Consider the following 19,066-nt stretch of genomic DNA (forward strand, 5'->3'; position numbering starts at 1 on the left):
TTCAGCTTTAAACTTTATTAAAACAATAAAGGGTTGCCGTGACTGCCACGCTAACAGGGCAGCCAGCTAGCGGGCAACAGCTGATGCCATTTGACAGCTCCCTTTTATAGTCAGCTGTCAAACAATGTCAGCCAATAGGAATGGTCTGTGTTCCTGCTGAAAGCACGGATCGCAGTGAAGACTTCAGCTCAGTCTTTTCAGGATGCAATATGGGAGCTGATTTCACACACACACCCGGGAGGGGCATGTCAGATATTCCAAAGGGCAGGAGCCATAGCAGAGAAGGGTCTTCTCATGGACCACGCCAGCTGAAATACCTTGACTGGCAAGGCCCATAGCCTGTCTCCTCTGCCAGCGCATTATTGTTATTCCTAGTATGATATTCACTAATTTCTAATTATTGAGTATACTTTTATAAGATTCTTAAATCAGTTAATATGATGAGAATAGACATGGAGATTTCAAGATAAAAATAAAATGTTTAATTGATAAACTACTTTATTACAAACATGAAGAAAAAAATATGGAAATTATAAGGTAGAACTTATACTTTTACTAAATATTTACGAAATCATAAAGTATCAAATCGAAATTAAAAGGAAATGAATATTGATGGGAAAACATAAATTATGTAACACTGACACCTCCTTGCATGCAAAACTAAACTTCTTCAAGAAACTATTAAACAAATCTCTGCTTTAGATAGGCTGCAACCTAAAACAGGGACAGAAAATCACCAAAAAGCTTAAAGAGAATGCAACAAATATATTTCAAATGTTCTAACAGATAAAAAGGTTGAATTTAGTTTTGGTAAGCATCTCAATGGATACATGAGAGTTTTAGTAATTCAATTATACATAATGCTTTGACACAGTTATCCTAAGATTCAATGTTAAATTTAAGAATTTTAAATACTCCTAGGGAAAAAGGCTATAAAGTTATAATTTTACCAAGAATTAACCATTTGACAGTAAATAAAAAATACACATTACCAATCAAAGGAATCAGTGTACAATGAAAAAAAAGTGGCTCATTTAATTCAACGTGACTAAGTTTCTATTACAAACACTGTTTAATGCCCTAACATTGTACCAGTTGTGAGCTAGCTGTCATTAGCCAGATGAAATATTCTTTTGCCTTCCTGCATCTCATAAAATGGGTTTCAGTTCACAAAGACTTATAGTACAATGACACATGACTTAAGATGTTACAAGCTGCTCTAAGGTTTGGGTGTAATAGATTAATATGTGTAGACCTCTTCCAAAAATATTGACAGTACAATACTTAGAATTCCTGGCCATCTGAATTTCAGTTAAATTACAGCATGATTTATTTACACCAAATAAAAAAGGAGGGCTGGTTGAAAATACATGATATACATATAGTCTTCCCTACGAATACATTACACTCCATGGACATAGTTTAAGAAAGGGAGGAGGAGATGCAAGGTTTTATTGACCTGTAAAATCCTCCATACCCAGAGACCATATTTGGATCATGCCCTTAGGTGTGTTTATTAACTCTGCTGTAAGTATTTGAGTCTTTTACTTTCAAGTTTTTTATACCTTCTTCCATGCCAAATCTGGAATGGAAAATTTGTTTGATCTACAAGTATAAAGCCGTTTATCATAGTTTCAGATTAATTTTCTAGCTAGAAACTTTACAGGATGCAAGGCTGTAGAGGCTATTCCTAAGCAAAGGGAGGTTCTGGAGAAGTTGAACCAAAATTTGACTCCGCAAAAAGAAAGCTTGAAAGCTCCATGCATTTCATTCTCTGAAAGTAAACATGGCAAATACATATTTATCTAGGCTAGACTAGTCATGTCAGAAAATCTATTTTTGCCGAAATTTCCTTCACCAAAGCAAAAGATAGTTGTGTGTTCTGCAAATGTAAACAGATCAATTGCAATTAGGATAAGGAAAAACACCTATAATAAAAAAGCATCTAATTTCTTCTTAATGTTTTCAAAAGCATCCTTTCCTAGATAATCAATGTGGCCTTCCTCCCACTTCCTTCGTTCATCTTCTGCTCTTGATTCCTTTGCCTCTGGCTGAATAGTCACCTTTGCAACAGGGCTGACAAATTCATTCTAGAAGAACAAAGAATGAAAGGCATTTCAGACATTCAGTGTTCCTGTTTTAATAATACTAACAGCTACAGCCGGAAAACTGGATTCAAGATGTACATAATGCAAGAAGTTGAATCTGCAGGCCACAATATCTATAGGAATATTGGACTCAAAACAGGTGCCAATTCTTCATCACATGACAAATGTAAGCAAGACATTCTTATCATTCATATCTATCAAATATTCTTTTAAGTCTATAACAGAAAAGCCAAGTAAATAAATATTTGCTGTAAAAGCATATCATAATGTATTGATTTGTTTCATTTATTAAATTCAATTATATGGTTGCCCATCTTGTGAATGTGGCTCTGCAGCTAATAACACAATAAAATATATATATTTAAAAATATCAACAAATGGTTAAAAAAATTATAGTGGTCAGCATGGGTAAACCTGGAGTAAATAGCTGACAAAGGACCATACAGCACATATATTTAATGGACCATACAGCACATATATTTACTGTTACCATAGTCTGGAGAGGAACAGGCTGAGCAGACAATTCCGTGAAGGACTTGCTTGGATCAACAGTATCACTTTCAAGACTGCATTCATCTTTCTTTGCAGCCTGAATGAAATTGAAATACAGGCTTTAGTTGTACTCTAACCAAGGAAAAAAACAATTTTTATTACAACCTGCCTGGAGCATGTTCCATATTCTCCAATGCTATTATGGTCTGCATATTTTACTTTAGTATTGCACTGGCAGACTCCAAGTAATCATAAAAGATCAAAGGAATACTGACAATTAGCCTTTTTTGTTGAAGTAAATAAAATGTTTTTGTATGCCACTGAAAAATCTATAAGAATATCCATCAGGCTGGTATGCCATGTTCCACCACATGAATTTAAAATCCCTTGTTGAAAAACACTTTCTATTCTTGCAATCTCAGACATGCTTAAATAAAAATACTTCTTTTCAAAAAGGGCCCTGCCAAATCTCCAAGTATCTTGTTAATATGGAACTCAAAAGCACAGGTACTGAGACTGTAGAAATAGTTACATCAGATATTCATAGTTACATCAGATATTCATAGTTACATCAGATATTCATATCTTGTATAAGGGGAGACGGAATATATTTCCAAGTAAAATATACATACTGTACCTCCCATTGTTCTTAAATAAAGCCTGACTGATTTTGTAATAGAAAGCCACACTTTTAAAAGATGTTTCATTACAAATCATTTCCAACTGCAAACCTAATTCAAGGAGATGTTTTGAAAAGAAACATCTGTTGTTTTTAAAGCAAAGCTGTGTACATTAAATTATATTCATATCAGTTGAAGATATGCTATATTTTAAATTTGTGAAAATGACATGTTTACAAATGTGGATGCATCTTCCAAATTGTTTAAAATAACAGCAATACAAATATACTCACAATATTAGTTTTGGCAGATAACTCACTGGATGTGGTTACTACAGATTCTGAAATATATCCTGTATTTGTTGAGTCTGGCAAGGAATTGTTGATAAGAGAATTTTTGCTTTCAGGTGTCAGCACATCAGTGTTCCTTTCAGGCTACAATACAAAAATATTGTTTGCACTATATTTTTGTTTAAATGTATTACCTCTAGATGTTATTTCTGCTTTTATGTTCTACAATGTATCCAAACAATTCTCTAAGCAGATTGCAAAATAATATACAGGTACAAATAGCACAAATAAAAATCAAAATATGGCCACATTCCTATTCATAATCACATGAATAGTGCTGTCAGTATAGGTAGTGCTCAACTTATGACCAGTCACATAACAAGCATCGTATTTACTTAATGACAACTGCAGCAAAAAATGTTGAAAAATTGTGTCTGGTCATTATGATGCCCCAAATTACAACCACAATGACTTATGACCATAACCCTAGACTTAATTAGGGTCACAAGTCAAGGACTTTCTGTAAATCACCTACTGAAAGAATTGGAACCACCCACTATTTTGCCAGTCTCCAAAGGTATTTTGAAATAGCCAAATCTTAATGGCATTTATGAATGCCAGTAGGATTGGTGGCTGAAGGTCCTCTTCCCTTCCAGAGGTCAGCAGCATCAGTCAGCCCTACTGTATCAATGATCTGACCAAACAATGTTATGGATCAAAACTTCTGAAGTATTTTCTGGTACAAGCTAGAATCCATCGTTCCCTCAATGATTATGAGCTATCTGGATCTTGAGACTGCAAAGCAAACGCAAAGTATAATAATCTCACCACTACATTTTATCTCATTTTAGCCAAACATTATTACAGTTGACATACATAAATATTAGAACCAGTGGTGGTATTCAGCTGGTTCCCAAAGGATCGGGCGAACCATTAGCAAGAATTTGGTGTGGGTCGCTGAACCGGTAGTAAGTTCTGGCTGTCCATGCCCCCACCTGGTTGCCCTCCCGCCCGATGCTCACTTACCCCGCCCACCTGCCTGACATTCGCCTAAGGTATTTCTTTCTTTTTTTCCCCCTCCCGATAATCAGCTGTAGATAAGATCAGCTGTGTCAGGATTCCCCTTGCTGAGGCCCAGGAAGGCAAAAAATGGAGGGAGGAGCTCAGCACCCTCTCCATTTTTTGCCTTCTAGAGCCCCAGAGGAGCCTTGGGGGAGCAAAAACGCCGCCCCCCCAGAGGCTTCTCTGAGGCCAGGAAGCTCCCAAAACGGAGCTTGGAGGAGTGCTGCGTGCCCCTCCCATGCTGTTCCTTTTCTTCCTGAGCCCCAGAGGAGCCTTAGGGGAACAAAAACGCCTCTCCAGAGGCTTCTCTGAGGGTAGGAAGGTCCCAAAATGGAGCTTGAAGGAGTGCTGCATGCCCTTCCCATGCTCTGTTCCTTTTCTTCCTGAGCCCCAGAGGAGCCTTAGAGGAGCAAAAACGCCCCCACAGAGCCTCCTCTGTGGCTAAGCTCTCAAAAATGAGTGGGGGCTGCAAAAAAAAGCCACGCCCTCCCAGTCACATGGCCACACCCACCAAGCCACACCCACAGAACCGGTGGTAAAAGTTTTTGAATACCACCACTGATCAGAACATTCCATTTTCATATCATATTTACAGAATATTGTTCCAGGAGTCCACTAAACCATGTAGGAGATCTATAGCAATGAAGATTTTGAAGCAATGTTTTTCCTAGGAATTCTTCCATAGACAACACTCTTGTTCGCAGTTTCATTATGGTGAACGCATGACATTAAACAATACAAGAACGCTTTCCTAGCTTTTACTGGTATTCTAAGGTTTTTTGTGCCTCCTTTTGTGTACAGTTGTTATACAATATTTGTGATTTTTTTTATTGGTGAACTACTCATAGAAAGAGCAACAATGGGATTACATTTTCTCCATTTGAGCACCATGTGACATGGTAATAATTTTGTATTCCTTTCAGACTCATGAACATATATAACAATATAAATATGCTATTTAAGATCCAAAGACATCTCTTTTAATAGGGTCATGAATCACTTCCATTATCCTGCGTTATAAAGAGCAGATTCCAATGGTGGTGGCCAACGTGTTATTTTTTAATAATAATGAGGGGCCACTCAATTCGTACTTGTCATTTTATTGATTAAAACATATAACTGTAATTACTCCTTTAAGAATACTAGTTAACCTAGAATTTCACAAACTTTGAAGCATAACAAAGGCAGTGAAAATTCAATGAAAATGTGATGCAGTATACAAGATCATGCTAGAATGTTACATAAGTTGTGCTTTAAAAGGTATATATACATGAATGTGCCTCAATGCCTCATTAAGAGCTTTTTTTTTTACTGTTATCTCTATTTTATAATGCAAAACATTAGTACTCAATTTCAAAAGTGATATGCTACTAGAGTTGTATGCTCCTCTTTGAGAAGTTTCCCTAAATCTACTTGAGAAACTTAACTATTAACCTGGGTGGTGGCAGAGGTGATATTCAGCAGGTTCTGACCAGTTCTGGAGAACTGGTAGCAGAAATTTTGAGTAGTTCAGAGAACGAGCAAATGCTACCTCTGACTGGCCCCACCCCCATCTATTCTCTGCCTCCCGAGTCCCAGCTGATCATCTGGGTCTTCTTTTGTTGCCCTGCACAGGAGAATGGAGCTGGAAAGCAGGTTAGTGGGGTGGAGAGGGAATGGGGATTTTGCAATATCCTTCCCCTGGAGTGGGGTGGGAATGGAGATTTTACAGTATCCTTCCCCTGGCATGCCCGCCACGCCATGCTCACCAAGCCATGCCCACAGAACTGGTAGTAAAAAAAAATTGAGTCCCACCACTGGGTGGTGGAGATTATAATACAAATAATTTTAAAATTGGGAAGGGGAACAAGGAAAATAAAAGACAGCTATAGCCACTGCAAACATGCAGCACCGATATGTTTCTGAATATGTTTCTGCTGTAAACATTTATTCTGGATTAAGATTATTATAGCAACTTTTTTTCTATCTTCAATTAATTTTGACCCCGGCAACTGCCTGGTCAAGTCCCTGAAGTTTTTTTTAGCAAGACTTTTAGAAGTGGTTTGTCTTTGCCTACTAGGGCTGTGAGAAAGAGTTGACTAGCCTGCTGCTTTAACCACTGTAGCAAATTGGCTATACTTACTTACTGTTATGTTTGGGTGAAAGTAAATCCACTATGTTAAAATACACATTCATTTCTGTAAACAAATGTTTCATGACATTATTTCCAATTCTTAATTATAATACAGCACAAACACTTTTGAAGGACTAAATGTGGACTAAAGCAATATATTACAGACTAAATTTATGATTGTTGCAATATAAGCTCATTCTGAATACAGAGTTACAATCTAAGGAGTGGAAGAGATCTATCATGTCATAAAATTCAATCAATCCTTCCTACCATAGCCATTTTACCTCCTTTTGCTGGATTGGAGGCTCTTGCAATTTTTCCAGTAATGGTAATATACTGGACCTGTATGTTATCCACCAAAGTTCTAGGAATGGCAGCTGATTTTCAGATACAGAAGCTGAATCATCTGGTGTGACTGTTCTTGTCTGGGGATTGTACTTGTAGTTCCAGGGCTTTGCTGGTCCCAAAAAATGAATCACCTTTGTATCTTTACCAAAACTGTGGAGGAAAAAGTAAAACAATATTGCTTCAGTTCAATGGTTGACATAAGACTGCACCTCAATAACTTAGATTTATATACCACCTCATAGTACTTTACAGTGCTCTCTGAGTGGCTTACAGTGTCAGCACATTGCTCCCAACAATCTCGGTCCTCATTTTATTGACCTCGGAAGGATGGTAGGCTGAGTCAACCTCAAGTCCCATCAGGATCGAACTATAAGGTTGTGGGAAGAGTTAACTGGCAATACTACATTCTAACTACTGCATTACCCTGGGTCTTAGATTAGTGTAGAGCAGGGGTCCCCAACCCGGTCCAAGGATTGGCACTGGGCTGTGGCATGCCAGAAACCAGGTTGCGCAAACAAGCAAAGGTCCATCCAGGGGGTGCAGGCAGCACATGAAACCACACCCCCTCCAGTCCACAAAAAAACCTTTCTCTATGGTACCGATCCCTGGTGCAGGGGTAGGATGCTACTGGTTCTGCCCGGCTCTATAGAACCGGTAGCTCTGAAGAGCAGCAGACACTGAACAGGTCTGTGTTTGCTGCTGTTTGGCCCATCCACCCACCTGGGCTCTTGTCCTTTATTTCCTGCTTTTTCAACCTCAGCTGCTTTGTGTGACACAGTTGAGGTTGAAAAAGCAGGAAAAAAGAGGCTTTTTAAATGCTGCAGACTTGCATGCAGCGTTTTTCAGCTCTCCAGGCGGCACAGCTTAAGGGTTTTTTTACATGTTTGCACAGCACGTGTCGTCACTGAACCAGTAGTAACACCGGTTGAATCCCACCTCTGCCCTGATGCCCAAAAGGTTGGGTGGGGGGTCACTGGTGTAGAGCACCACACACCAGCTCATAGTGATATGAGGGGCGGGGCGGTGTGATACAGTGTGAGTAAGGAGTGGTGTAACACTGTTGAACATGGCCAGGCAGAGAAGAGGATGGTGTAGCACCCCATGAATGCAACCAGGTGAGGGAGGTAAGAGCCATGACAATGTGGGTGAGGAGCGGCTGCTGAGGTACTGCCTGAATGCAGCTGGGAATTGGAGGGAGTGATGCGGTCCCCCTCCAGAGTAGCCAGGCAGTACACAGTGGACAGCAGGATGGGAGTGCCTCACGTGGGTGCTATAGAATACAAGATCCCTGCGATCTCATATTCAATAGGGTCCTTGGAAAAAGAAGTGGCAGGAGCAATTTACAAGAGCAACTTGTGACCTTCCCTGGTGGTTTTCCCACCGAGTTTGCTTGTAGGAGGCTGGCAGAAAAATGATCATCACATGATTGTAGGATGCTACAATTCTCATAAGTGCAAGCTGGTTGCCAAGTGCCTGAATTGTAATCACATAACCATGGGGACAGTGCAACAGTTGGAATTTCGAGGACCAGCCAAAAGTGCATTCATTCACAACTGAAAGTTACTGAACAAGTAGTTATTAACCCAAGGACTAATTGCACAGTACAAGATTTTCAACTCTGCAATTACATGACAGCAAAATACAATTTCATTAATACAATTTCTGCAACTTTTTCAGATAAAAAAAATATTCCAATGGTTTACAATTAAAATTCAATACACTCTGTCATATATAAATGAAAATATGTTAAGTTTTGCCTTTTGATTGCAAAGCTAAAACCAAAATAAAGATACACAAAATAAAGAAATAAAGGACAGAGGGATAAAATCGCTTTGCCAGTGCCAGTTCGAAATGACAAAATACTGAAGATATCTTTATAATGGAGATTGGTCTCCCTTTGTCAGAGTTCTTTCTGAGATAAACACTGTAATTTTCAAGCATCCTTTGATTCTATGGAAGATTGGAAGAGATAATAGCTATCCTTCCATTTACTTTTGCAGCGTCAAGGCAACAATGTTTTCTTGGTATGAGAAAAGCAATCTCCTTGTAACTATCCATTTTTCAGGCCCAAAGCTGAAACTTGGTTTATTACTTCCCACCATGGGACTGCTCCTTAGAGGCTTCCACTAATTAATGAATAGAGAAGCCTTGTTCCTGCTAAAAGGGAGATGTTAATTTCTTGGAATTGTTCATTAGAAATTGGAAACTGAACAAGCTTATGCTGGAAAGGCATGAGCTGCGAGTAGGTGGCCATGATAAGACAGTTTTAAGCTAGTGCACATTGTTCAATACTATTAATTCATAATGATGGGAAAGACTACTGAAGCCATTTTATCACCTAAAGTACACTTTTATCACCTACGCACACTTTCAGCACACCACAACAAAAAGGTTCGCCATCACTTGCTCTAGAGACTCCAGAAATTCTAACAAAAAGCAAGTTAAAAGTACTGGAACCTGATGAAGAGTTTGGATTGCTTTAGCTGAGCAAACCATGGATTGCTGTAGTTTCTGTTATCTGTGTATATTATTGTTTGATATATAATTAGATTAAAATTTTAAAAGTTTGCATTTGTGGTGGAAATATTACTAATTTTGGATTACAAAGGCATAAGATACTAATGACTCTGAGCTTTGGAGTCTGTCTAATTGAATCTTATAGTCAAATTAATGTTTACCAATAATTAAAGAAGAGCCTTATAGCTCGTGCTGCCTTAAGAAAGTTCAAAACATCCATCTCACCCTGGACACTCTTTTTTTGAACAATTACCATCTGGCAAATGGTACAGGATAATAAAAACAAGGACAAATAGGCTGAAAAACAGCTTCTATCCCAGGGCAGTAACTATATTGAATTCGACTGTATCGTGCAATATTAATGCAATATCGGGTTTTCAATTGTATAGAATGTGAAGGATGTGTGTTTGTGTTTTTATTTTTATAGTTATAAGGTACACTGAAGATGGCATTTAATTTTATTGTACGAGGTGCAATGACAATAAACTAAACTAATTATAAAGAATGATATTATATTCTAATTATTAAGGCTAAGAAGGATAAAAACAAATAATATTGCACCTTTATCCTACTTTGGGCTTCCCATAGTCATCTGATTGATCATGGTGGGAGTTTGAGGTTGATCTACACAGCTCTTTCATCAAATTCTTCTGCTCTTCCATATGTACTTATATTACCAATGGATTACTATCACCTAAATGTATTTATTAATAGTATGAAAGAAGAAATGTTTCCAATTGAGTTAATTATATTCTAACAAGGGTATATATATCTGAAAGTGCATGTAACTGATATGAACCAGAAAATCTGCACTCATCAATTACCATATCATACATATTTCAGGGCTCCATTTCTAGCTACAATAAAAAGAAATCTGTGAAAAAAGTGAACTGCTTATCACTGAATTATCAATAGACAAAAACATTTTAGTACTTACTGCTGGAAAGCAGGGACATATGTATAGAGAGTGCTGCTGCTTAGATTATAGATAAATGGCAAGTGTTTATTTATATCTTTGGTTGCCCAGCTGCTGAAAAAACTGTTTAACAATCCTTGATCACCTCCTACAGAATAAAAAAGAGCATGCAAAAGATTCAAAATGCAGGTCACTCTCAGCTCATGACAGCCTTGGAACCAGGCTGGAACCTGCTGGGAAGGAGTCTGTTTCATCTCCGAAGACAATCCCCCTCCCTAATTCCCAAGCAGTTATAGCAAAAGCGAAAATGCCAGCAAGCCTTCCTCCCCAACCCCCTCCAACAGAATGGCAGAATGACACAATGGTGGGCCTGACAGCTGGTTCTAGATATAAATGTCAGAATTTTTGATGAACTTTTATCAAAAGTTGAGAACTTTAAAATAACTTGGTCAATAGTCTCACTCCAGAGGCAAGGAGAGGACAAAGTCCAGAGACTTACCATCAAAACTACCATGTTCACTAGCAAACTGAAGAAGATGTTTGAAGGTTTTCAAAGAAGGTTGGAAAACAAAGACACCACTGTTAAAGCAGTCTGGCCAACCGGAATCTGGAGCTGCTGATAATTCTTCCCGCTCAAAAAGTTCATCAACATTACAAAGCACCTGGAAAGATCATGAAAATTTGAATCACAGTCAATTCTCTTGCTCAGATATGAGATTTTTTTTTTTAAATTGAACTCACTCATTATTCTATCCTTTACTATCAGTAAGTTTACTTTGGCTCTGCAGCACTCCTAAAGACACACTAAGATGTGGGAATGTCTTCATAACAAAACATCTTTTAATGTAGTAAGTATATCCTATTCAAGGTTGAAAAATCAAACATTCTGCAGCCTAGCATGATTTTATAGTTGCCCGGTAATTCCAAGTTACAATGACAGTCAGTTTGGTGTCCTGGCCAAGGCACAAGGCTACAAACAGGGAGACAATAATTCTAGACCTGCTTTAGCCAGGTGCCAGCTTGAACCAGTCCCTCTCTCCCAGCCCTGGAAAGTAAGGAATGGCAAACTTCTGAAATTTTATGAAGAAAACTGTACGTACTTGTCCAGGCAGTTGCCAGGAGTCAAGATTGACTCAAAGGCCAAAAAAAAAAAAAAAAGGAACTCTATAATCTATGTAGGCCAGGGGTGTCAAACTCACGTCGCCATGGCATCATCACATGATGTATCAGAAGTTTTTTTCCCCTTTGCTAAACCGGGTGTGGGTATGGCCAGTGCATGATGCATCCGGCCTGCGGGCTGGGAGTTTGATAGCACTGGTGTAGGCTATCACTTATCTCAGGCAAAAATTAGATATTTATTCCTCAAGTATACAGGTATTGTTCATACATTTATGTACCCCTATTTACACACTTACATAATTATATTTTTTGTGAGTCTAAATCTCTTGAGTGCAGATTCCATAACAAACAAGAAGATTCCTGCAAGTGAGAATTCTCTTTTCTACAATTGATTCTTATGGCAAATATTTCCAGCTTGTCATTTCTGTTACTGCTGCCCTTACCAATGTGTCTGCATCCATGAAGACACATTTGCTATACTGAGTAAGAGTCCAGCAATGCAGTTTGGTAAAGGTTACACCCAGTTCCAGCCTCTTCAGCAGAGTCAAGTGCACCAAGTCATTACTGTCAATTTCTTTAACATCAACCACGGAATCAAAGATGGTCTTGAGGGCAGCCCTGTCAAAGCAATAAAATCATGAATCTTACAATCACTCCTTTTACAAGATATGTAGTGAAGTAGACAATGAAAAGAACTGAATTGTAACAATAGCTTAAACTTTAATTATTAAGTAATAACTACACAAGGTAAGCAAATATGTTTATCTGTGTGCATATTTATTTTTTTATTTATTTTTATCTGTCAATTGCTTACAAGATAATAGGTATAAGTAAAAACACAGTTATGAATACATGGATACATATAAGAAAAATAAAAAATATCTAAAAGAAACAATAGGACAGGGACAGCAGGCACGTTGGTGCGCTTATGCACGCCCCCTTCAGACCTCTTAGGAAAGGGGTGAGGTCAATAGTAGACAGTTTAAGGTTAAAGTTTTTGGGGTTTGGGGGAAAAAACCACAGAGTCAGATAGAGTATTCCAGACATTGACCACTCTGTTGCTGAAGTCGTATGAAATATGTATGAATGATAGACATATAATGGGATATAATGGAAATAAGAAGCAAAAAAATATCTGCATATATACACACATATATACACATATACACACTTCTTCCTAAGAGCCATTTGATAGGATTGCAGATAACAAAAGGCTAAGAACCACATGTTGGGAAACATGTATAATCGGACTGCAAGACACATTTAAATTTTAAACACATAAATTAAATACAAGTGCAGTTAGAGTTAAGACGATCAATATTAGCTTTAATTCAAGCATACTAGTGAAATGATTTCAAGATGAAAGATAGTTGGATAGTGATTATTCTATGAAGAAAGGAAGCTTTATTGTTGTTGTTTTTTAAAAGAGGTCTAATTAGTACCATAAACCTATTGCTTCTGACCAAATGTTACCTAGACCCCTATACAGTTTCTAAAAGCAGAGAACCAGACACCAACATGCCTCAAAGAGCCTTGTTTGGCTATTTATCAATATTTGCTTTCAAAGACAGAAACCCTGTTCAAGCACCCATTGGAATATATGGAGAAGAAAAACTTGGGAGAAAAATGAGAGTGTGCAAACAGCCCTGCCTCTGCCTCTCCCCTACCCCAGTGACTGGTCACTGGACTTTTAAAGGTGCTGACCTTTAGCTGCTAGGTCAGTCTGTAATCAACCTTCATGATTATCTATCTATGTATCTATCATCTATCTATCTATCCATACACAAACGAACACACAAACACACATATAGTCATGGCAACAGCTTCGGAAGACCAGGGGTGGGGGGAAGGTATGATTATCTGGAACATTCTAGTGGTTTTCAGTTAGTGGTGTATGAGATCCTATTTGCAAAGTTGGGCTTTAGGGTTCTGTTGCTTTGTATTAGCCTCTGTACACTGGTGGTGTGATCTGGAGATTATTTTTAATTCCCTTGTCATGGATGAATCACATCCTGGTGGCCTTGAAATGTCCAAATATTGTCCACAGCCATAGGGAGATTTGATCTACTTGAGAAGTCCACTATAGATGCCCGATGGACAGGTTTCACGGGGAATTTGCATGTTTTTTCTGAAGATCTGGTATTCATTTCAATTGAAGGCTTAGTTGCCACTTGGAACAAGAGGGAAGTAGCAGCTTGATAGCCAATCTTTGTGCATTGAGCTCAGAATCCCCCCTCGTTTAGAGAGGAATTCCAAATACAGTAGAAGAAACACCTGGAGTAACACTGGATGAGCAGCATCTAACCAAACAGGGACACAAGCCTCTATTACCTTGTGATAATAAGGGTACAAAACATTATTTTTCCATCTTTACTGAATTCATCCAGCAGTCCTGAAAAAGAACCAAGGGAGAAATGTACTTGCAGGGCTCCTGTGAGGAGCATCAATTGCATAAAATTGCTCAGATGAACCTCAAGCTGAACTTGGCTTTTTGTCAGGAGTCATAGAATTAACTGAAGTGGGATCTGGCTGTGTTATCTGGGATGAGCTTGAGCCTATTGGTATTGAGAAAGCAGATAAGGTTAGCTATGGCTTCATAGGGGATATGTGGTTAGGTCCAAGAAGTAAAAAAGTGGATACCCATGCTTAAAGAGGCAATGGTCTACCTTCTCCTTAAGAAACCTTCTCTGGACCCTACCATACTGGACAATTTTCATCCAATCTGATGCTTGTGCTACAGCTTCAAAGAATGCTCAGGAAAATGGATTATATGGACCTTTCAGTCAGGTTCAGAGCTGGGTATGAGATCTAGATGGCATTGATTGCACTTGTGGATGACCTGGACATGAGATAGAAAGGTTCATATTCACCCTGGTTCTCCTTGATCTCAGGGGCATGACACCAAAAATCACGGTATCGTTCCAGACCAGCTCAGATGGTTGGGAATGGAAGGCAGAGTGATGTAGTGGTTAAGTAGATAAGAGAATGAAATTGGGAGATGTGTCCTTACCTCATTTCCCTGGAGACTTGAGGTGTAATTAGTATTGCCAGTCTTCTAGATGTTTTATGATTCCTCAAGGATTGTCCAAGAACCAGAGCTCCATGACAATAAACATCATTAGTGGCAAGAGTCACAAAAGCCTGGTCTGTTACTGGGAAAAAAGCATTTTCATGTAATTCAGAATTGGTTCTACTCTTGTCCCACTTCTTATTTTATCCCACTATGCAGGACAGTTGCAAATTTAGCCCAAGCCCACAGTACCTTCTTTTTTAGTGCTGTTAGCATTGTATGTTGCGCCACACTCATTTTTCCATAAAGAAAAATATGGAGAAGGGCAATATATACTTTATTTAGATATTACAGAAGTATAAACATCCTATAAAAATGCTAACGTACACCTTTAACTTATGTCTCCCTACTAAATGCAATTATAACACATGATGCAATCTGTGTTTTGGTTGCTATTAGTCAGAGACTAACAGACCTCACAGATCCCATATTTCAAACTGGTCCAATCAGGAGAAATAAATTGATTTTTTTTTTCTGAGAAATGAGTTATTCTGAGTCACCACTCAGAATGCTCAGAAAAAATGTTGAAATCTTGAAATGTTACTCATCCTTCTATATCAGGGTGTCAGACTCAAGGCCCGTGGGCTGGATCCGGCCCATGGGGTGCTTAGATCTGGCCTGCGGTGCCACCTTGGAAACAGTGAAGTACCGGTCTGCAGTGCCATGCCCTTATTGGAGTCTGATTCTGAGGGGGAGATTGAGCAGATGACAGGGAGTGGGAGTGTGGCTCTGGTGGTACGGGGGAAGGGCACAGTCCGGCTGAGCATTCAGAGGAAGACCCAGGGCCACCCTCTCTTCATTCTAGGCCATGCAGGGAGGAACAGAGAAGGGAACGACATGGCTTATGGGAGAGAAAAGGGCCCTGATCCATTTCATTAGTTGCAGCTGGGAGAAAAGGATATAAGAAGGGTGTTTGCACACACCTTGCTGGAAGCAAAGCATGCACTATTTTTGTTGAGGCTTATCTGGGTTTTGGCGTCCTCCCAACTGTGTGTGCATTGTTATCTTTTGGAAGTCTGCAATTTATTATCCTAGCCTGTGGTGTTAATTACTTCAGCTTGGTTTGTGTTGATTTTATTTCTAATGTATCTGTACTTTGGGTTTGGACTACATTTCTTCCCTTTGTAGACTGTTTTTGGAAGAGTTTGATCTCCAGCCAAGGATAATTGGACATTGGGGGTCAAGTTGGAGTTATTAAAGGGAATTTATCTATTTTTGTAACTTTGTTATTTTTGTGCCACGCCTCGGGTCATCACATGCAGTGCCTCTGCCAGTGAAAACAGAGCTCAGTAGGGCCGCATATATTTTCACTGACAGAGGGTTGCAGGAGGCCGTTGCAGCCAAAAACAAAACTTGGGAGCCCGTTTTCGCTGGCAGAGCTCTCAGGCCACCAAAGGCCCCCCCCCCAACATGACTGACATTGAGCTGGCCCCACCCACCCTGGCCACGCTAACCCTGGCTACACCCATCTCAGGGGGTCCCTGAGGTCAAACAAAACCCTGATTTGTCCCTCAAAGAAATCGAGTTTGACATCCCTGTTCTTATTGGACCATCACCATGATTCTAAATGAAATGCAATGAGCAGAGCATAAAATTGATAATCTGGGCTGAGTTACATACAAGATATTCTCTCTCTCTCTCGTCCTTGACTTATGACCACAATTGAGCCCAACATTTCTGTTGCTAGGTGAGACATTGGTTAAGTGAGTTTTTCCCCATTTTATGACCTTTCTTGCCAAGTTGTTAAGTGAATCTGGCTTCTCATTGACTTGCTTGTCAGAATGTCGCAAAATGGGATCACATGATTTTATGGTGACCGCCATAAGTTTGAGTAAGTTGCCAAGTGTCTGAATTTTGATCACATGACTAAGGTAGTACTGCAAGGGTCGTAAGTGTGAAAAATGGTCATAAGTCACTGCCGTTGTAACTCTGAATGGTTATTAAATGAACTGTTGTAAGTCAAGGACTACCTGTACTCACTTGGAATTCTCAACGATTCTAATATTCTGGCATATCTTATTCTGCGAGATTCTGCTACATAGCAGGTCATTTGTTTTATTTTTAATTTTTGTCAACAAATACATTTTATGCTTTTTAAAAGAAACATAAAAATAAATGGTCACATAAATAAACAAATCTTAATTTGTCTGCATTTAAATGCCTTATTGCTGCACATTTTAAAGGCATACATCTATCATTTGCAGTATAAAGTTGGTTTCAGAATCTTACTTTCATATGTTGGGTTTTAATCCTTTTTATAGTTCTGTAACATTAGTCACTTCGAAATTTTATGAATGTATATGAGTAAACAAATATACTAATATTATAACAGAGTTTCTCTATATTGGTATAAGAGGTGGCTCTTTCCTTATCAAAGTAAAAACTGGCCTATTTTTTAAAAATGCAAATAAAACTATTATTATTTCATCTTCAAGCTTCTCCTTTGAAATGAATGTTTAATTATTTAATATTAAGAGGCAAAGCAAAGCATATAATTTCTCTGCAGCATTTGCAAAAAAAAAAAATCAACTATCATAAATAGATGTTTACTTCTGAAAACAGATGTGTTGCTCATCATACAACACTTCATCTGTACATAACATAAATTACTTCATTACAGACAATTTTTGATATTGTTCATTCCAAACTATAGTTAGGCTACTAATGAGTAGCATAAAATAAGACAGAATATAATATAATATAACATAATGTAATATTTATCTCAAAATGGATAATTTAACTAGGTTTGCCATTTCTGTTGGGGAAAATGGGCAAGCTAATATAAGCAAATTATGTCTTTTTACATAAAATAAATGTGGGGTGTTTTGTTGATACAAAAACAAAATTAATATTTCTACTCATGTTTACTCAGAAGTAAACGCTTAATTAAATGTGCTCTCCCTTCCCAGGAATTATTCTAATGCACATTTTAAAAAAACCAATTACTCTTTAAAAGATTAAAGTATTGTTCAAATAATTACCTTTCACATATTTGAACCAATCATGTAAGAACAACAATTTTATTTGCATTGTAGGCATTCAGTAACAAGATACATACACAATAAAATGCTTTCTTTACTTTTTGACCATAAGTAAAATATTACAGAAATGTTGAAGGTGCACCTACAAAGGTAATAAAAACCCCAGAGACAAAAATATCAGAGAACAAAGAACAAGAGGAGAGAGTGAGGGCGGGAATCCACTTACCAGGCATTTTTTTTCAACTGCTAGCAGCGTAATGTTCAACTTCACAGGCATTCCTTCATGCCACAACTCCTTCCTTATTTTCAGCAGGTCCTCCTTGGACCAAAAATGCCACTTTGGACTAGCTTTTTTATTTCCTGTTAAAGATTAAAGACCAGTGAATTAACATTCATATATTCTCCAGAGAAGGAATTTAATCAAATAAACTTCCCCTAAAAGAAGAATAGAAGAAAGGCCTTTTCTTTTCAAATTTACCTTGTGTTTTAAGTTTAAATCTCTCCTTCTCCCCCCCTCCCCGCTTTCTTTGAGGGCAAAAAAGAGAAATCCTCAGAGATCTCTTAATGTTAAGAAATCTGTGAGGATTTCTTAAATAAAGCTTAAGACCACTCTAAGGCATACACATGCTTCCATTCCCTTTTGCTAGCAAAAGGAGGGTCTAACAAGTAGTTTCATGTTCCCTTTTTCAAATTCCCTAGCAAAATATTAACTATTTAATAGCCATCAGTACTCACTATTTATTTACGCTACTAGGTGGGAAATACTCCATGAAAAGCAAAGGACACTATTAATAAAGTTACAGAATAGCAAGACAAGAGATGTATTTGGATATCTGGTGACACAGGCATTAGTTCTTCAAAGATGATGCCATAATAAAAGCATAATTCTAAACATATTACATTTCAGCTACAGTATAGAGCAGTGGTCCCCAACCTTTTTTGTACCAGGGACTGGTTTCAAGCAGAAAATTTTGCAAGGACCGGGGAGAGAGAAGGAGGGGGCTTTTCCTGTCGCCGCAGCTATTCCGAAACGCCCGTTTCACCCCCACCCGCCCGCTTCAATCCACAGTGTCCCGTTCTGCCTGCCTGCCTGCCTGCCTTAGTTTCTGGTTGTTTGGGAGCAGCTTCGGCTGAGAATAATAACTATTCGCTCTTTTACTCAGCCGAAGCTGTTCCGATTCAACCATTAACGAAGGCAGGCAGGCAGGCAGAACGGAGCACTGGGTTGAATCCACGCGGGGCGCGCGGGCGGGGCGCGCGGGCGGGCGGACGGGGTGGGGGTGGGGGAGAAACGGGCGCTTCGGGCGACAGGAAAGCCCCCTGCTTCTTTGAAGCAGTTTCTTCCTGTGCTGGTGGAGGAGCGAGAGAGAGACTGAGAGAGCTGACCCAGAGAGAAGGACAGGCTTCGGTTGCTTCCTCCCTCCCTTCTT

General features: G+C 38.7%; 1 protein-coding gene across 1 annotated transcript in view; it reads right to left on the reverse strand.

Moving 5' to 3' along the window:
• The window catches only part of GYG2 (glycogenin 2), a 23,279-nt gene continuing 4,213 nt past the window's right edge, over positions 1–19,066 (reverse strand). Inside the window, exons 2-10 of the mRNA XM_026666886.2 lie at positions 17,863–17,996; positions 14,596–14,737; positions 12,029–12,203; positions 10,966–11,128; positions 10,488–10,614; positions 6,970–7,183; positions 3,514–3,654; positions 2,599–2,697; positions 1–2,090 (exon numbers count right to left, since the gene is read on the reverse strand). Of these exons, the coding sequence (XP_026522671.2) occupies positions 1,929–2,090; positions 2,599–2,697; positions 3,514–3,654; positions 6,970–7,183; positions 10,488–10,614; positions 10,966–11,128; positions 12,029–12,203; positions 14,596–14,737; positions 17,863–17,869 (1,230 nt within the window). The 5' untranslated portion in view covers positions 17,870–17,996 and the 3' untranslated portion in view covers positions 1–1,928. The remainder of the gene's footprint in view (positions 2,091–2,598; positions 2,698–3,513; positions 3,655–6,969; positions 7,184–10,487; positions 10,615–10,965; positions 11,129–12,028; positions 12,204–14,595; positions 14,738–17,862; positions 17,997–19,066) is intronic.

Source organism: Notechis scutatus, chromosome 5, assembly GCF_049901735.1.
Source record: "Notechis scutatus isolate UNSWTSFEM ecotype Mainland chromosome 5, rNotScu1.2, whole genome shotgun sequence".
NCBI classification, from domain to species: Eukaryota; Metazoa; Chordata; class Lepidosauria; order Squamata; family Elapidae; genus Notechis; species Notechis scutatus.